The sequence below is a fragment of the Periophthalmus magnuspinnatus genome, chromosome 10, assembly GCF_009829125.3.
Source record: "Periophthalmus magnuspinnatus isolate fPerMag1 chromosome 10, fPerMag1.2.pri, whole genome shotgun sequence".
Taxonomy (NCBI): Eukaryota; Metazoa; Chordata; class Actinopteri; order Gobiiformes; family Gobiidae; genus Periophthalmus; species Periophthalmus magnuspinnatus.
In genome coordinates, this window is record NC_047135.1 from 2,110,044 (window position 1) to 2,129,363 (window position 19,320).

Here is a 19,320-nt window from a genome sequence, read left to right on the forward strand (position 1 = left end):
GTGCAACGGAGCATTTTGAGCTTTGGAGATGTGCAGACTAATACTAAACAGTTACTGAAACATGCGTGAATGAAACAAAACACAACTCCAGGTCTGTTTTTATTAGCATTAGAACATGGCGAGTCCATTTTGTGTAATATATGACCTTTAACCTAGTTTATCGACACATTAAGGTTTTTTTTTTTTAAGTCCTGCTGGAAATGTTTATGACTCTGCCAATTAATTAACAATTTATTTCACTATTTCCCCAAACGTCTATAGTCTGCGCCATAACTGCACAGTAAAACATCTCATAATTTATGTCTAATGGAAGGATTTTTATGTTTTGCCTGATGCTGCTTCAAACATTTGGATTCGGTCGGTTTCTTCCTGTCGGCCTCTGCTGACTCTTACACTTTCACTTTGTCTATTTACATTAGAACTTTATTTCCTCGGCTCCCAGGGCGTATTTACACAGCTAATCCAGTGTTTAGCTAAAATGATCCAATTACCTAAAACAGTGCGCTCGGTTACGTAAGAGGCTGTAAGAAAGAATTCAGCGCTGGAAATGCTAACACTTTAAAGAGCCCATGTTACGCTCTTCTCTGATCTGTTTTAATGTTGTTTCCTCGTCACAAACAGACCTGGAGTTGTGTTTTGTTTCGTTCCTGCAGATTTAGTTTTCATCTCAAACTGAAAACACTCTGTTCCACCTTGTGATGTCATCATGTGGTAATACAGGAAGTCCATATTCTTCATCAGAATTATTTCAGTAATTTCAGCTCTGGAGTTGCCAATCTCTACTGAACTTTAGCTAAAAGGAGCTGTTAGCTTAAAAACTATGAAGGTACAATTGTTCCAAACGTAAATGTTGATTTGTGCACTGGCAATTTTTTAATTTTTTTGTTTTTTTTACACTTACAAATATCATTTTACACTTGCAATTTTATAATTTTACACGTACAAATCTGAAAATTACGCTCTCATGAGTTTTGAGGCATTCGACAAGCCGAGGAAAAGTCTGCTAGCATAAGGCGCTAGCTAATGCTAACATGTCGAAAAACTTGTTAACACTTTTGTCACCACGCTGGCTTTATTTACACAATTTACCTCGGTATAAACGTATTAAAAGGTGAATAATGCTCATCATAACATCACATAAAGGTGACGTACTGTCTGAATTCGGGTTAGCTGCTCCTTTACTGTAGTTTAGCCGTCGCCACAGTGATCTCGGACCCTCTAGCCCCGCCCCCTGCCCCGCCCCCAGCCGTCTTCAGCCGCTGTGTTCACAAATCTTTTTAAGACAAACTCGGCGCAAAGAATGTCTCAAAACTCGTGAGGGCGTAATTTTCAGATTGGGATATGAAAAATTTGTAAAAAAGTTGTGAGTTTAAAACAAAACTTGTAAGCGTAAAAATAATAATAATAAAATAATCTCAGTGTACAAATCAAAATGTATACAATCAAACTTTTTGGAACAATTGTACCTTCATAGAAAACAACCACTTGATGACATCACAAGGTGGAACGGAGCGTTTTGAGCTTTGGAGATGTTACAGACTAATAATAAAGAGTGACTCAAACATGTGTGAATGTTCTGTTTCATTCACACGTTTAACGCACAAACCCTGCAGATTTAGGCTGAGTTCTTCCTCTCCAACATGCTCAAAAACGCTCTGTTCCACCTTGTGATGTCATTGTGTGGTAATACAGGAAGTGCTCCGCTGCATTTTTAAACTCCACACACCTTCACTTCTAGAATTATTTGGATAATTTCAGCTGTGGAATTGTAAATCGTTACTGAACTAAAGGTAAAAAAAACCCCCGCAGCTGCTAACGTCAAAACAATCACTTGATGACATCACAAGGTGGAACGGAGCGTTTTGAGGTTTGGAGATGTTACAGACTAATAATAAAGTGTTACTCAAACATGTGTGAGTGAAACAAAACACAACTCCAGGTGTGTTTTTGAGGAAGTAACAGCTTCATAACACGGTGTATACTTCACAAGAGTCCATTTTGTGTAGTACGGGACATTTAAAATCTTGATTATGACAAGATGAAGTAACGTTGTATAGACTTTGTCCGCACCTCATACTAGTCGTGTATATTAAATGCACTTTACACCTTTATAAATTCCGATTCAAACATGGCTCCCTCGTGGGCTTTGCTTTTACCGGAAAAATAAATTGCAATATACTGGAGCGCTCCCTGTGGTAATGTTAGCGCCCCGTAGTACACAGAGTAACACCGGTATATAACATCAGTATTATAATGTGACAGGGGACGGGCTCCTGGTGTTAAGCTGCAGAAGGATTTAATAAACCTCCAGCAAATTAGACGAGTAACTGTCTAACGCACTGTTGAATAGTTAGAAAGTCGATACAACGCGGTTTATTTAAGCTAATCTGGGTTTTAAAGGTCCGATATTGCACAAAATGGACTCTCGTGAGGGTTTAGCCATGTTTTAATGCTGTTTCCTCCTCAAAAAAAAGGACCTGGAGTTGTGTTTTGTTTCATTATTTTTAGCCTGTCTACATCTCCAAACCTCAAAATGCTCTGTTCCACCTTATGATGTCATAAAGTGGTAGTTTTCAAGCTAGCAGCTACGTTCCACTTTTAGTTCTGTAGAGATTTGCGATTCCAGAGCTGAAATCATCATCCAAATGACTCTAGAAATGAAGGTGTGTGGAGTTTAAAAACACAGCGGAGCACTTCCTGTATCGCCACACGATGACATCACAAGGTGGAACAGAGTGTTTTCAGTTTGAGAGCATGTGTGAATGAAACAAAACACAACTCCAGGTCTGTTTTTGACGAGGAAACAACATTAGAACATCAGAAAACAGGGTGATATGAGCTCTTTAAATTCATTCTTGGCACATTAATATCATGTTTTAAAGCTTAATATAATGTCTATGTTAAGAAAAAAACACTTTAAAAGCAATTCTTTGGTTTCCTAATGGAGATATTTGCTTTAGAGCTCCCCCTACTGACAGCAATATGTATGAACCACGAACCAAAGTCTTTCAGCAGTGATTTACCAACAAGGCTGTCGATATCTGTGTTTGGATTTATAGCAGAACGTGTCCAGTGATGGTTTATGGACTTACAAACTCCCCCTTTAAGGTGAGAATAAGATTACTTCAAATATTTTAAACTGTACTGGAGCCTTGGACAGCTCTGGCCTGGTATGACTTTGAAAAGCAGCTTGGAGAAAGTTGATTATGTCATAGTTAAGTTTATCTGCAGCACGATGACTGGAGATTATGTCTAATCACTGGAACTCCTCAGGGATGAAGTCCGGACACATGAGGCCTTGACTGAACTTTACTAAGAACTGAACAGTGACTTTACACCTCACTGGAGAATGTACGATACACACGAGTACAGATGAAATGGGGCTGTCACTCGTTAGCTAACGTCTGGTCTAGTGTCAGGTCTGGTCTAAGGTCAGGTCTAAGGTCAGGTCTAACGTCTTGTCTGAGGTCAGGTCTAAGGTCTGGTCTAAGATCTGGTCTGGTTTCTGGTCTGGTCTCAGGTCTGATCTCTGCTCTGGTCTCTGGTCCTGTCTCAGGTCTGGTCTCAGGTCAGGTGCGGTGTCAGGTCTGGTCTGGTCTCAGGTCTGATCTCTGCTCTGGTCTCTGGTCCTGTCTCAGGTCTGGTCTCAGGTCAGGTGCGGTGTCAGGTCTGGTCTGGTCAGGTCTGGTCTCGGGTCTGGTCTCAGGTCTAGACTCAGGTCTGGTCTGGTGTCTGGTCTGGTTTCTGGTCTGGTCTCAGGTCTGATCTCTGCTCTGGTCTCTAGTCCTGTCTCAGGTCTGGTCTCAGGTCTGGTCTGATCTCTGGTCTCAGGTCTGGTCTATAGTCCGGTCTTTGGTCTGGTCTCAGGTCTGGTCCAGTCTCAGGTCTGTTCTCTACTCTGGTCTGTTGTCCTGTCTTTGGTCTGGTCAGGTCTGACTTCAGGTCTGGTCTCAGGTCTGGTCTGGTCTTTAGTCTGGTCTCAGATCCTGTCTCAGGTCCTGTCTCAGGTCTTGTCTGGTCTCTGGTCAGGTCTGGTCCGCTCGCAGATCTGGGCTCTAGTCCGGTCTCAGGTCAGGTACGGTCTCAGGTCTTCTCTGGTCTCTAGACCGTTTTTTGGTCTGGTCTCAGGTCTGGTCAGGTCCGGTCCGGTCTGATCTAGTCTCGGGTCTGGTCTGGTCTCAGGTCAGATCTGGTCCGGTCTCAGGTCTGGTCTCTAATCTGGTCTTTGGTCCAGTCTTTGGTCCAGTCTCAGTTCTGGTCAGGTCCGGTGTTTGGTCCGGTCTCAGGTCTGATGCTGAGTGGCTCATGAGGGGGACTAACCTTGCGTCCCGAGTCCGTGTCTCCACACTCCCCTTTATCGTACCACCATTTGTTTTTCAGTTTGTCTAAGACGGCCTGTTCATTGAGTTTCAAGACGGCTAGGTTTACTGGGATTCTTCGACATAAGAAAATAACATAAATAACATACGCAATGTTATTTTATGTTATTCAAGTAGAAAGTAAAATGCAGCATATGCAGGGTACAGAGGTGGTTTAGTGAGAGAAGAGGCACACCACACGTCACACACAAACAGGTTAAACATTAGCAACAGTGATATTTGTTAATACTCCATCTAGCTCCTTCTCACTGTGTTAGATGTGTATTAGATATCACAGCGGCTAACCGGCACACAGCTCGAGCTTGCGCAACAGGGAACGCTCGTTTTCCGCAATAACAATCCCAAAGAGGTTCATTTTTAGTCCCAAAACATGTACTTTAGCTGATTTTTAGGTCGTTTTGTACATGTTTCCTTGGACAGTCCCCGAAGCCGTCCCAAAACGGAAGGTCGCCGGACTGTGGGGGTAAAGGGCACCGTTTACCCACGTCCCAACGCAAAGGGCAATTGTGTTTTTCATCGAACAACATGTAGCGTGGGCCCAAAAACTCGATTTTACACCCAGAGCGCTAGAATTTGGTTGTACACCCCTGCTGAGACAGTTCCCTTGCGTTGCAGCTCGCCGTGGGCCGGTTACCCCCCTCACCTCAGCCCCCTCCCACACACAAACACACGCACACACACACGCTTAAACACACGCTTAAACACACGCACACACACACACAAACAGAGGGGCGTGTGGGGGTGGTGGTAGGGGGTCCCGCAGGTTTATCAAACTGGCTCTGACCTTGGAGTCCCCGCCCCCGCTGCCGCACTCTCCCTTGTCGTACCACCACTTGTTTTTCAATTTGTCCAAGAGGCCCTGCTCGTTCAGTTTTAAGACTGCCAGGTTTACGGGGTTTCTTCAAAATAATATAAAATCATAATTAGGAAACAGATATAGAGAGATTGGCTGGTCTCATGGTGGTGATCATGACAACATCGACTTTGTGATAGTATCAAACTCCTGCGTGCGGCTATTGGAATGAGGCAGGAGACTGGGGATGCACATGAGTTAGTACTGGACTATTGCAGTATCAGTAAACCCATAGGTTTTACCAAGCAGGGGCCTCAGAGTGAGACAGGAACTAGACCGGGCGGACGCCTTGGGTGGGACGGGCTGTCTACAAAGACGCAACTCCTTTTGACGGCACCAAACAATCCAACAAAAACACATTTCAAACATATTAATCCATGAGTTTTAAGTGTTTTGGGACTGCTGCTTTAGTCATGAATGATCCCAGATAATTGCAGTTCCATGTTTTGTCCACAAGTCCTCAAAATGGCGTCCGTAACAGCAATAAAACATTTGATAAGTTCACTATCAGTTAGTAAGTTTACAAGTCAATTTACAGCACGACGTTGTAAATTGGACTAACGTCTTTTTCCCACTCGACATTACGTCCCAAAGCAGACCAATCATTCATGTTTGTTCACGTTTTCGTTCCGTTTAAGTAGTAAGACAGTGGTCCAGTTTCCTCTTGTGTAAAGTTACTGACTGGGGCTTTAAACAGAACGTGCCATCCAAAGGAAAAAGCAGGAGCAGCCGTACCCAAGGCGTCCTCCCTTAACTCTCTCTCTGGCTTCTCCTAGAGCTGACTGGCTGTGGACAAAGACCCTCTCCATCTACGCTTCAAAGCAAGGCAGAACCGGCATGAGATTAGCATAATTTGGTCTTTTTTTCCCCAATCAGCGCCCATTCTCCTCTCTCTCTTTGCAGTTTCGGATGAGCAAATTCTGCCTTTTTTTGCTAAAGTAGGTGCAGAGAATCTGGGTCCACTGCCGCGACTTCACAACACAGCTGTAGGTGTCCTCAGAGCTGGTAAAACCTTTGATTAAAATCAGACTAAAAGAAAGAAATCGTGGATGAGCTGTTAGTTTGAAAGTTTAGTGCGATGAGGCGTTCCAGGCAGCAGGCAGAGAGAGGAGGAAGAGGAGGAAGAGGAGGAACTTAAGAACAAGATGAAGAGGAAACGTCTCAGGCAGCAGGCAATCAGTGAACCCTGTAATGTAAGAGTTAGGGCTTTTAAAGGTGCAGCACAGGGGCTTTAGGGACATTTTTGGTTTGAACTTATGCACAGAATGATTCAAACTTATAATTATTCGTAACAGATGTGTAAAAAAACAAAAAGAACTAAAACTAAAATACTAAATAATCAAAATAAGCTTGAATACAGAACAGAATTAGACCTACTATTATGTAAAATTGACTTTTGTGAGTTTTAAATCATGTTATAGTGCTGTTTCCTTCTCAAAAACAAACCTGGAATTGTGTGTCTGTAACATCTCCAAAGCTCAAAACGCTCTGTTCCACCTTGTGATGTCATGAAGTGGCAGTTTTCAAGTTAACACCTCCTTTTTATAACCTTTTGTTCAGTAGAAATCGGCAGTTCCAGGAGCTGAAATTATCGTCCAAATTATTCTACAAATGAAGGTGTGTGGAGTTTAAAAACACAGTGCAGCACTTCCTCTATCCCCACATGATGACATCACAAGGTGGAACAGAGTGTTTTCAGCCTGAATCTGCAGGTTTGTGTGTTAAACTTGTGTGAATGAAACAAAAAAACACAACTCCAGGTTTGTTTGTGACAAAGAAACAACATTAGAACAGCTCAGAAACAGCATAATATGAACCTTTTAACGGTAATGGTATTATGAAAGAAAGTAATAGTATTTACCGTATTTTCCGGAGTATAAGATGCACTTTTTTTTTTCATAGTTTGGCCGGGGGTGCGACTTATATTCAGATGCAATTTAAATGTGAATTATTATTTTTTCCCCTTCATTATTATGCATTTTTTGGCTGGTGCGACTTACACTCAGGTGCGACTTATACTCAGGTGTGCGACTTGTACTCAGGTGTGCGACTTGTACTCAGGTGTGCGACTTGTACTCAGGTGTGCGACTTGTACTCATGTACGACTTATACTCATGTACGACTTATACTCATGTACGACTTATACTCCAGTGCGACATGTGTACTCAGGTACGACTTATACTCATGTATGACTTATACTCAGGTGCGACTTATACTCAGGTACGACTTATACTCAGGTGTGCGACTTATACTCAGGTGTGCGACTTATACTCAGGTGTGTGACTTATACTCCGGAAAATACAGTATATATCTAAATAACACTCTAGTTTCTTCTATTTTCATTGTAGTATCTTGAATGAGGCCTTTTCCTGCGTATCAAAGTTAAACTGTTGTACTGTGCCATCACTTCTTCCCAAAAACACAGTATTTTACATAATTCTAAGTTATTCACGAGCAGTTTATCGCGTTCACATTCATCTAAACAGCTCTGTGAACCCACGATTTCATAATATCTAAGAACAGCGCCGCCGCATTCATTTTAAAGCCACACAGATTCAGATTCATCTTGTGTAACCGGCGATGTAATGACTCTGACATAACAGCAGCGTTTTGTTTATGTAATATTAGATTTAATGTTTAGCCTCGTCCTCTAAAGGTAAACAGAATCAACGGTGAATAGCTCTGTGTTTTTCATCACGTCTAAGGGAATGTTCTGTAGCGCGTTTCATTCGGCGCCGTTCTGATGAATGCTCCACGTCCTTCACGAAAGACGGAGGAATAAAGAATCTAATGAGTTCTAGCACTTTGCAAAAAAAAGAAAATAATACAAACAGCTTTTTCTTGTAGCTTTAAAGCCACAAGTCAAACCAAACTGAGCTGTGGATTCTGTTCCTCTCTGGTTCAAAACGCTGGTGGTACAAAATCCACTTTAATCAATTCATACTGTTGTTGTGTCGTTTGGCAAGACACTGTATAGAGTAAGTGACTGAGGCAGGTCCAGGTCTACAGGGTGCAACCACAGACTGTATAAAGCTAATCGAGGCTAGCAGTTATAGCGGCTAATCTGAAGTCGAGTTCCATATTTGTAACTTTGACCGCGAGTATCTTAGCAACCGAAGAGCCAATCCGGAGCGAGGCTGTTGAAGGTAACGCCCCTTCTTGCCCGCGTCGCTGGTTTAGCAGGGAGCGGACGCTTAGCAACGCTGTCAATCAAACCTGTTGCTAACGCTAGTGGGAGAGATCTCAGGGAAAGAAGGCGCCTGATTTGTCTGTTATTAATGATCTTGATTTACAGACACAAAAGTGAAATAAAAAAAACAGGATCCGTCAAAATCCCAGTCTGTCCTGCCTTTTTTTGCGCTGTTTTGCGGAGATTCTGGCTCCTCCCACACACACCTGCAACTAATCACAAATCAAGCTGCACCCGGGGAGGACAAATTGGCGGAGAACCTGACAGTCAGCGCCGGATTGTCCTTGTATCCTCGGTGCTTCTGATCTGCTTGGCTCAGTCTCGTAGTTGTATATCTTTGTTCTCTACCAGATCCCGCCCCCTGAACCTGCGCCGCGCCTCCGTCTCCGACCCAGCTCTCCACAACTGGCACGAACCTCTCACCTGAGTTCTGAATCTTTTGTTCCTCCTGTCAGTCGTTACGCCAGGATCAAGTAGAGCGGGTTAATACGAACAGAGTCGATGACCGCGGTTACTTCGCGACGGCTAGCAGGTTAGCTACATCCATTTATATAAACAGTCTATGGTCTGCACCCCGTTAAAACTCGAAAGCACCTCCGTCAGTTTGGTCTGGGCCAGATTACAGCCACATTTCTATTGGACAGACTTGTCATAATAACACATTTTAAAGTTTGATGCATCGCTAAAGTAAATATAGACGATAAATGATAAAACTGAAACTCATTTATGCCACTGAAACAAAAACCAAAGAGGAAATTTAAACCACAAAAACGATTCTAAATTTACAATATTGTTAAAAATCATGAGCTGCAGTGAATAAACAGCAGAATGAAAGACTTTAGTTGGATGTTTGAGTCTGTAATGAGTCGGAGAAGTTATTTGTTTAAACTTGTACGGCTTAAATCTGATCATATACACAAAAAATAACCAAAACTGAGCGATAAATGGAGATAGTGATTATGACGACAGGCTGTGGAGAGACTGGACCAGAGACAACAGTAAAACTTTGTCAGACTTTAGTTAAACCTATAAATAAAATCACTGCTGTTATTATCATTACTGTCCCACATTTTAATCAGCTGAGTGATGTAAATACATGTCCTGTAGTACTTGTATGTGGAGGTATAACTCTGTCTTTTATGTCTCTAAATCCTCCAAACTGCACCTTTAAAATGGACCGTTCATTTTCAGTGAGACACATGAGTTCACTTTACACATCATTTAAAACATTAACGGCACGATCACGTTTGTCTGACGAGGAGCAGCAGGTTCATGTACTTCATGTACTTCATGTACTTCATGTGTTTAACGTGTTTAAAACATGAAGAGGTTAAATGTTTATAATTCTCCTCATCAGACGTGTGTGAACGGCCAGAGGTGTCCTGAACTGAACACACACACACACACACACACACACACACACGGGGCATTTGTGATGTTTAACTCAGAGAGAGAGAGAGACTACTGTAGTCCTACTGCACTACTGTCCTACTGTCCTACTGTACTACTACTGTCCTACTGTCCTACTGTCCTACTGTCCTACTTCTACAGTTGATCCTGACCTCAGAGGGGTGGAGCTTCTTTACTGTTATTTATTGTTCGTGTTTTATTTTTAAAACTTTATGAAATTATAAACTTTTCAGAGTTTTGTCACTAAACATATAATGTTGTATGTTTACAGTCTGGTGTTATTATTACAGAACTAAACTTTCACACTGAGTCCTCTGTATATTTCTGTACAGTATATTTCTGTATATTTCTGTATATTTCTTAAACAGACTGAGATGCTCCTGTATCTGCACCGGCATCACTTAATTTTCACACAGTTAGTCCAAAATGTGCATAAGTTGTGCACAGACGTGCATAAACTCTGGGTTTGGTGCAGTGTTTCTCATGTTTCTCATGTTTCCTCTGGCTGTCGCCCAAACCCTCGTCCCTGAAGAGTCGGGGTGAATCCTCCATATGCTCCTTCATTCTACTCATTAAAATGAATGGGCCCATTACAGATACATTAAAGCTTCAGATGGCACCACCTCTCCCTCTCTCCACCTCTCCCTCTCTCTCTCCACCTCCACCTCCCTCTCTCCACCTCCACCTCTCCACATTTCTCCCTGTCCACCTCTCTCTCTCTCCACCTCTCCCTCTCCACCTCTCCCTCTCCACCTCTCCCTCTCTCCACCTCTCCCTCTCTCCACCTCTCCCCCTCTCCACCTCTCCCTCTCCACCTCTCCCTCTCTCCACCTCTCCCTCTCTCTCTCCACCTCTCTCTCTCCACCTCTCTCTCTCCACCTCTCCCTCTCCACCTCTCCCTCTCCACCTCTCCCTCTCCACCTCTCTCTCTCCACCTCTCCCTCTCCACCTCTCCCTCTCCACCTCTCTCTCTCCACCTCTCCCTCTCCACCTCTCCCTCTCCACCTCTCCCTCTCTCCACCTCTCCCTCTCTCTCTCCACCTCTCCCTCTCTCCACCTCTCCCTCTCTCCACCTCTCCCTCTCTCTCTCCACCTCTCCCTCTCTCCACCTCTCCCTCTCTCCACCTCTCCCTCTCTCTCTCCACCTCTCTCTCTCCACCTCTCTCTCTCCACCTCTCTCTCCACCTCTCTCTCTCCACCTCTCCCTCTCCACCTCTCCCTCTCCACCTCTCCCTCTCCACCTCTCCCTCTCTCTCTCCACCTCTCCCTCTCTCCACCTCTCTGCCTATCTTCCTCTCTTTCCTTCTCTCTTTCTCCCTATCTTCCTTCTCTCCTTCCCTCTTTCCTTCTCTCTCCATCTCTTTCTGTCTCTCTTCCTCTCTCCTTCTCTCTTTCTCCCTCTCTCTTTCTCCCTCTCTCTTTCTCTCTTTCTCTCCGAGTGCTGTGACTAAATCCTGATGTGGATCTCTCTCTCTTCCTTCTCTCTTTCTCCCTCTCTCTTTCTCCCTCTCTCCCTCTCTCTTTCTCTCCGAGTGCTGTGACTAAATCCTGATGTGGATCTTTGTGTAAATGTATGAAAATGGCAGCTGTTGTATTTGGACGTGATTAAAGGAAAAACATTTTTAAAAATCACACATTTCATTAATAATAAAACAAACGGTGTGTGTGAGAGTGAGCGGGTTTGAAGGTACGAGGCGGGTCTGTGGAGTGGAGAAGTGGCCATGTGGGACGCAGCTCTCGGCTCTAATCCCGTTTCAAGAGGCACATTTACAGATTGTGTCTGTTTCAAAGCTTCATTTTGTGTCGTCGGGTAAATGTCCAGTTCTCCACAGAATCTCAGGCTCTCGTCTCGTACGAACTCACGTCACGACATTTACGGGAAACTCATGACACTCTGTTTATTTTAGTTTTGTTTACTTTTATTTAAGCTTCAGACTTTCATGGTTGTAACAGCAAATCGTCCGCCTCCTTGTGATTCAAATCGGATGTTAAACCCGGATGCCCTCCCTGAAGTAACATTCTTTATTGATCTACGTTTGGGGTTAAAAGCTAAAAAATATTTATTAAAAATTGGAAAACAAAACATAAACAACCGATTCAAACTCATATTAATTAAAGCAAAGTCTAGCCGATTATTTTTTAGATGTAGAATATTTCAGTTTGTGGCATTGTTTTAATATTTATTCCTCTTTTTTTAATATATTTATTCCTATTCATGCCTCAAAATTAGTGTTAGCATTGAATTAGCATCACTGTTAGCGTCACTACTTCCTGTTAGCATCACTACTTCCTATTAGCATCACTACTTCCTGTTAGCGTCACTACTTCCTGTTAGCGTCACTACTTTCTGTTCAGTTTTATTTCTATGAGGTTTTTTTCTGAGTCGCGCTAAAAATTAATAAATATTTAACCATGAGGCAGTGGGCAGAGCTGCAGGTGAGTTAGAGGTCAGGGGTCAGAGGTCAGAGGTTGGGGGGTTAGGGTCAGACAGTGGACTCGAAGCTGCAGATGGACGTCAATAAACTACACAAATAAAATTAATACTTCAACAGAGACACTTTTGTGTTTAGAAAGAGACATGTTTGTGTCTCAACGCTAATGCTAATGCTAATTTTGAGACATAATAAATATTAAAACAACACCACAAACTGAATTAGTATTTGGTTGAAAATAGGTTGTTTATTTTATATTTTTGAGTGATTGTTAGCTTTGAAATGATCGACTGTATAAAGACGCGGACTGAGTGAGTGTGACATCACCGCAGCGCTTAGCAACGCTGTCAATCAAACCTGTTGAAAACGCTAGCGGTTGCAACCTCGGGCAAATAAGGCGCCTGATTTGTCTATTATTAATGTTCATATCTTGATTTATAGACACAGTAGCGCATATTTAAAAAAAAAAACAGGAGCAGGAAGTACGCCCATGCTCACTTCCTGTTTGAAACGCGGCGGCTAGCAGGTTAGCTATGCCCGTTTAGTACATCCACGCTTTATTCTGTGACTTTATTTTCAGGACAACGGAGCCATAGATCATAGTTACTTTTGCTAAATGCTAAAAAAAAACATTAAAGGAGAAGCTTAAGAAGGTTTGTCACGAAAGAGAGTGTCATAAATTTCACCTTAAATGACACTGTTTTCATGCAGCGTTCAGGCAAAAGAAAACAAAGATGAGCTATGGGACGTTTTATGAATATGAATGCAAAAAGTTACGGTGAAAATGAGCAGAAATGAGCAACCCAAAAGTAAACGTCGAAATGAAAAGCGTCGTTAAAATGTTCATAAAAGAATAAAGCCACATGTGGACCGTTGCTAAAAAAGCCTGATGGACAGATGATAAAAGCTGCTGCCGCTTTTATCAGGAGACGGTGCAGTGGCAGAGGTTTACCTGAGGGGGGAGCCCTTTGGCGTAGCGATGCCGTAGCCTTTGGAGTCCAGGTTCCCTCCGACCTTCATGGTGTCGCAGGGCTTCCTCTGCTCGATGTACTCGTTCATGGTGGACTCCAGGAGGTAGGCGTACTTCCCTTTGGACTTGCGGACTCTCATGACGCCCTCGTCCGTCGTCTTCACAAACACTGACGGGTCGGCGGCTTTCATGTACGACCACATCTTCTCAAACACGGCGATCTTTGACCTCTGCGGCACAGGGCGGGGTGTTATTGGGACACGGAAGGGAAGAACGATAAGAAAATAAGACAAACTTTGATAAATGATAAAAAGAAAAATATGGGATAAATGTAGATAAAACTCTTCACCATGTATTTGTATTTTTAAAAATGTTATTTACTTAAAACCAATGATTAATAAATAATAATAATAATAATAATAATAAACAAAAATAAAATAGAAAATAATAAATAAATAAATAAAAATAAAATAGAAAATAATAAATAAATAAATAAACCAAAAAATAATTAAATAAATAAATAAGTGAATAAATAAATAATAATAATAATAATAATAATAAATAAAAATAAAATAGAAAATAATAAATAAACAAAAAATTAAATAATTAAATAAGTGAATAAATAAATAATAATAATAATAATAATAATAATAAAAAACAAAAATAAAATAGAAAATAAATAAATAAACAAAAAAATAATTAATTAAATAAATAATAATAATAATAATAATAATAAAAATAAAATAGAAAATAATACATAAAAAACTAATTAATTAAATAAATAAATAAGTGAATAAATAAAATAAATAAATAATAATAAACAAAAATAAAATAGAAAATAATAAATAAACAAAAAAATTAAATAAATAAATAAGTGAATAAATAAATAAATTAATAATAATAATAATAATAAACAAAAATAAAATAGAAAATAATAAATAAATAAACAAAAAAATGAATTAAATAAATAAATAAGTGAATGAATAAATGGGACTGGTCGTGTAGTCCACCTTTACCAAGACACTTTCTATGTTTTACCCTGAAAAACTCTTTGGTGGATCCAGCGTCCAGGGTCCCGTAGGCGATCTCCGTTTGCTTGGCCAGGTCCTCCGCGCTCTCTATCGGCGACACCATCCTCTCCACCGTCAGGAACGCCGCCAGATTGGCCGTATAGGACGATATGATTATAAGGGTGAAGAACCACCACACGCCCCCCACGATGCGCCCCGACAGAGACCTGCAAACCAGAACAAGAGAGAGGAGAGCGGCCCGTTTATTGCTCTGTTTATCTCTGTTTGCAGTGGTGGCATTTTGGTCTGCGGGCGAATTATGCACACAATCAGCAAAGGCAATCTAAAAAGAACATTGACCTACATTTCATCACGCTCCCTGGGCTCCAGCTTAGCCCAATGTGTTAAGACAAGATTACCAGCTCTACAAAACCTCTGTCTGTTTGAGTTGCCAATATGTTTCATGTGTGCTGATGGTTAATGAGCCGTAGACAACACTCGGGTTTAATTGTACTAGAAAAGAATTGGGCCAAATCCCTTGTTCTTCTTAAGGACGACAAGACGCCACCGGCAATTTGTAACATGCGGCTTTTAACGCGTCACAACCAATACCGTCTTAAAATAAAATCTACAAAACGCTTTTTCAGCTGCTGTGTTTGTGTTCTAAAGATAAAAAATGAATGTATTTGAAGAATAAGGTGATATTTGAACCTGAATTAGACATTTTAGGTAAGAGAAGTTTATTTGTATGGAACAGTTTGTCCACAAAGTGATTTAAAGTGTTTTACGGAAAAAGGAAGACATTAAGATCAAAATACAGACAAATAAGAAATAATCTTCATAATAAAAATCCTCTCAGTCACATGTGCAGATTAAGAGAACTGAGTCTGGATTTAAACACTGTCGAGGCCTTAGTCCCGGTTCAGTCTTGGTTTAGTCCTGGATAAGTCCTGGATTAGTCCTGGTTTAGTCCTGGTTTAGTCCTGGTTCAGTCCTGGATTAGTCCTGGTTTAGTCCTGGTTCAGTCCTGGTTCAGTCCTGGTTTAGTCCTAGTTCAGTCCTGGATTAGTCCTGGATTAGTCCTGGTTTAGTCCTGGTTCAGTCCTGGATTAGTCCTGGTTTAGTCCTGGTTCAGTCCTGGTTCAGTCCTGGTTTAGTCCTGGTTCAGTCCTAGTTCAGTCCTGGTTTAGTCCTGGATTAGTCCTGGATTAGTCCTGGATTAGTCCTGGTTTAGTCCTGGTTCAGTCCTGGTTCAGTCCTGGTTTAGTCCTAGTTCAGTCCTGGTTTAGTCCTGGTTCAGTCCTAGTTCAGTCCTGGTTTAGTCCTGGTTTAGTCCTGGTTTAGTCCTGGTTTAGTCCTGGTTTAGTCCTGGTTTAGTCCTAGTTTAGTCCTGGTTTAGTCCTGGTTTAGTCCTGGTTTAGTCCTAGTTTAGTCCTGGTTTAGTCCTGGTTTAGTCCTCTTTAAATCCTGGTTTAGTCCTGGTTCAGTCCTGGTTCAGTCCTGGTTCAGTCCTGGTTTAGTCCTGGTTTAGTCCTGGTTTAGTCCTGGTTTAGTCCTGGTTTAGTCCTGGTTTAGTCCTGGTTCAGTCCTGGTTCAGTCCTGGTTTAGTCCTGGTTCAGTCCTGGTTTAGTCCTGGTTTAGTCCTGGTTTAGTCCTGGTTTAGTCCTGGTTTAGTTCTGGTTCAGTCCTGGTTCAGTTCTGGTTCAGTCCTGGTTCAGTCCTGGTTTAGTCCTGGTTTAGTCCTGGTTTAGTTCTTTGGTGCTGGTCCATGGACAGACTTGTACTAAGCACAGGACACATGTGTGAAGTACTTCCTTGTTGTACTCGAGACAAATACATGGATAAGTCCCTCTAAATTCGGCTTTGACAGTATAACCAGGGCCGGTCCAGACTATAATCAGATTGAGCAGCTGCTGAGGGCCCCGAGGCCACGAGGGGGCCCCCATGAGCTCATACATTTACAATGAAAATAATATATCAGGTTTTATTGGACACGGGGCTTGTGTGTTTACAGAGGTGAAGACAGCTCTGTGTTTACACCGGAGCAAGGACCCGACATAATGTAAATGTAAGAAACACACAACTTGACACACAACTAAACACGCAACTGAACACACAACTGAACACAGTAAAATACAACAGAAATGAAGAAAAAATGTGTAGAATTTCGAAAATATTTGTGTTCTGTTCTTATATGTTTGTGTTATTCTTATGTGTTTGTGTCGTTCTTATGTGTTTGTGTCGTTCTTATGTGTTTGTGTCGTTCTTATATGTTTGTGTCGTTCTTATATGTTTGTGTTGTTCTTATATGTTTGTGTTGTTCTTATATGTTTGTGTTGTTCTTATATGTTTGTGTTGTTATGTTTGTGTCGTTCTTATATGTTTGTGTTGTTCTTATATGTTTGTGTTGTTCTTATATGTTTGTGTTGTTATGTTTGTGTCGTTCTTATATGTTTGTGTTGTTCTCATATGTTTGTGTTGTTGTTGTGTTGTATTTGTGTCATTCTGGATGTTTTCAGTCTGATGTTGTTCAGATAAACACAAATACGACTGTTCAAAGTGATGAGAGTCAGAATGTGTCAAATGTGAATCACCAACAGCTGAACCAGGAGGGGGCCCCAGAGACACATTCAGCTTAGGGCCCCCTGAACGCTGGGACCGGCCCTGAATATACCTTTGATTTTTTGACATGTTTTTAGATGATAAAAGCTGCAGATGTTATTGATTTGATGTGGCTGTTAAAGTTCAGTTTCAGTCCATTATTACCTGTAGATTTCCAGCCTGATTTGAAGGTTTAGTGCTGAAGTGTGCACTTGTTTTTCACGGTGTTGCTACTTCACGTTCCCTTGCGCTCGGTGATGAGTGTAAACAACATTTAAGGCGTAGAAAAAGCAGATTATTTATCGCCAGAAAAGCCGCACACAGATATTGTAGCTACGCAAAGCAAATAAAACAAATAAAATCTTCGGGAACTTAAACTGCGTCTCTAGTTTGAAACAATCCTGGAGCTAAAATCACGTTCGACTCCATTTTCGACCATTGGAGAAGAAAAGTACGGAGGTTGTGTAATCGTTATGAGATACACGTCGAAACGGTAAAACTCTTTCATCTCGTTTCACCTTCGCTCCGAGCTCAAACTGACGACACGACAGAGGGATTAGGAGAAGGAGAAACTCACCCAAAACACAAACGTTTAAGAGGATTTTCATAAGATGGAAGGATGACGAAAGAGAAGCAGAGAGAGCAAACAGACGGAGGGTTAAACCGGAGATGGACGCTGTGGTCGCACGGAGCGGACGTTTCCGTTGAATGGAGATGGAGCGAAAAAGATTTAAAACTCACGTAGCTGCATTTGAGGGATTTTTGAAGCAGAGATGTTCCAAAATAAACCAAGATTATCAGTAAACGATGAGACTTTATAATAAGGACACAAGGGACGCACGGCTGCCAAAAATAGTTTCTGTTGAGATTCTGTTTGGACGTTTAAACTGATGTAATACGATTATTTACAGGTCGTATTAGGGCCAGGAAATCCCTGAACTACGTCTGATTATAATGAATAAAGCAGGAAGAAAGAGTTCAGAATTCATAAAGAGCAAAGAGTTTGTTGAGAATGATGCAGGGTTAATGTCTCAACTTCAACACCCAAATTCCCAAACAAACTCCCAACCCAATCTCTCAATCCAAAATCCCAATCTAAACTCTCAAACAAACTCTGAATCCAAACTCTCAAACTAAACTCGTAACTCCCAAACTTCCAACCTAAACTCAACCCAAACTCCCAAACTCTCAATCCAAAGTCCCAATCCAAACACTCAACCCAAACTCCCAAACTCTCAATCCAAAGTCCCAATCCAAACACTCAACCCAAACTCCCAAACTCTCAATCCAAACTCTCAACCCAATCTCTCAATCCAAACTCCCAATCCAAAATCTCTATCCAAACTTCCAATATAAACTCTCAATCCAAACTCCCAACCCAATCTCTCAATCCAAAATCTCAATCCAAAATCTCAATCCAAAGTCTCAATCCAAAGTCTCAATCCAAAGTCTCAAACAAACTCTCAAAATAAACTCGTAACTCCCAAACTCCCAACCTAACCTCAACCTAAACTCCCAAAGTCCCAAACTCTTAAACTCTCAACTCAAACTCTTAATCCAAACTCTCAATCCAAACTCCCAAACTTCCAAATCTTAAACTCTGACCTTAAGTCCAAACCCGTTCCAGGCTCTGTCTCTGTTTGTATTTGAGTAAAACTCTTAATATATTTGTACTGACGTATCGTAGAAGCATCTCGAGAGCAAAAGACGTCTGTTGTCTACATCTGATTAAAAACTGTTTTACGATAATCAGGAAGCCCACTGTTATCATGCTAGTTACTGTTAGCTTTACCGTGACTAATAATAATTCTTTGGTTTCTGAAAGTAGTGAACATCGATCATCGACTCATCCCAGGGCCTTGATTTCTGTTTTTTTTTCTTCTTCTAAACAGAGACTTTGTGAGCTCGTTAACGATCACATTACGAGATGCGAAATGAACAAATACGGCAGAAAACAAATTTAGCTCCGAGCCATAAAAATGCTCAACTTTCGTAAAATATAAAACAGCGTTTCTATGGCAACCTGAGCCTGTTTTATCCTCGCCACCAGCACAATCTCTTGTTCTTTGTCCAAATAATCACAAGTGAACGACCCTGAGCGTGATTGTACAGCCTTTGGAGTTCGTTTTACTTTCTGAATAAACTTCTCGGGTTTATTTTTTGCTACGAACGATTTTGCAAAACGATTATAGACCGTTTAGAATATTTAGACGTTAGCTTTAGCACCTCTGACTTCAGGATGGGGGTCTTAGTGCTGCAAATGCGTGTCAAAGTTACAACGCGCACATAACAATAACATTTCATAGCGAAGCCGGAGTGAAGAAAAAGAGGGATGGCAGATTTAAACTGGAGTGGATTCCCGACCCGAGGCTGACAAACTCCTTAGCTCTGCCTCTACTGCCCCCGAGAGACGCAGTAAACAGCTGTCTAATCCCTCTCCTTCAATGCTCCCGTTTGCTTTATTTATTCCTCCGC

The 19,320-nt window shown here is 41.5% G+C and overlaps 1 protein-coding gene across 6 annotated transcripts in view; it reads right to left on the reverse strand.

Moving 5' to 3' along the window:
- Positions 1 to 19,320, reverse strand: part of gria1a (glutamate receptor, ionotropic, AMPA 1a) — a 177,598-nt gene that overhangs the window by 9,206 nt on the left and 149,072 nt on the right. For 3 of the 6 annotated variants that reach the window (XM_055224637.1, XM_055224635.1, XM_033974069.2), the window contains 3 exons: positions 14,273 to 14,471; positions 13,217 to 13,464; positions 5,164 to 5,278 (listed from right to left, as the gene is read on the reverse strand). In XM_055224637.1, coding sequence (XP_055080612.1) covers positions 5,164 to 5,278; positions 13,217 to 13,464; positions 14,273 to 14,471 — 562 coding nt within the window. Of the gene's footprint in view, positions 1 to 4,320; positions 4,436 to 5,163; positions 5,279 to 13,216; positions 13,465 to 14,272; positions 14,472 to 19,320 lie in introns of all 6 variants that reach the window. The other 3 variants (XM_055224636.1, XM_055224634.1, XM_033974072.2) reach the window with 1 other exon arrangement.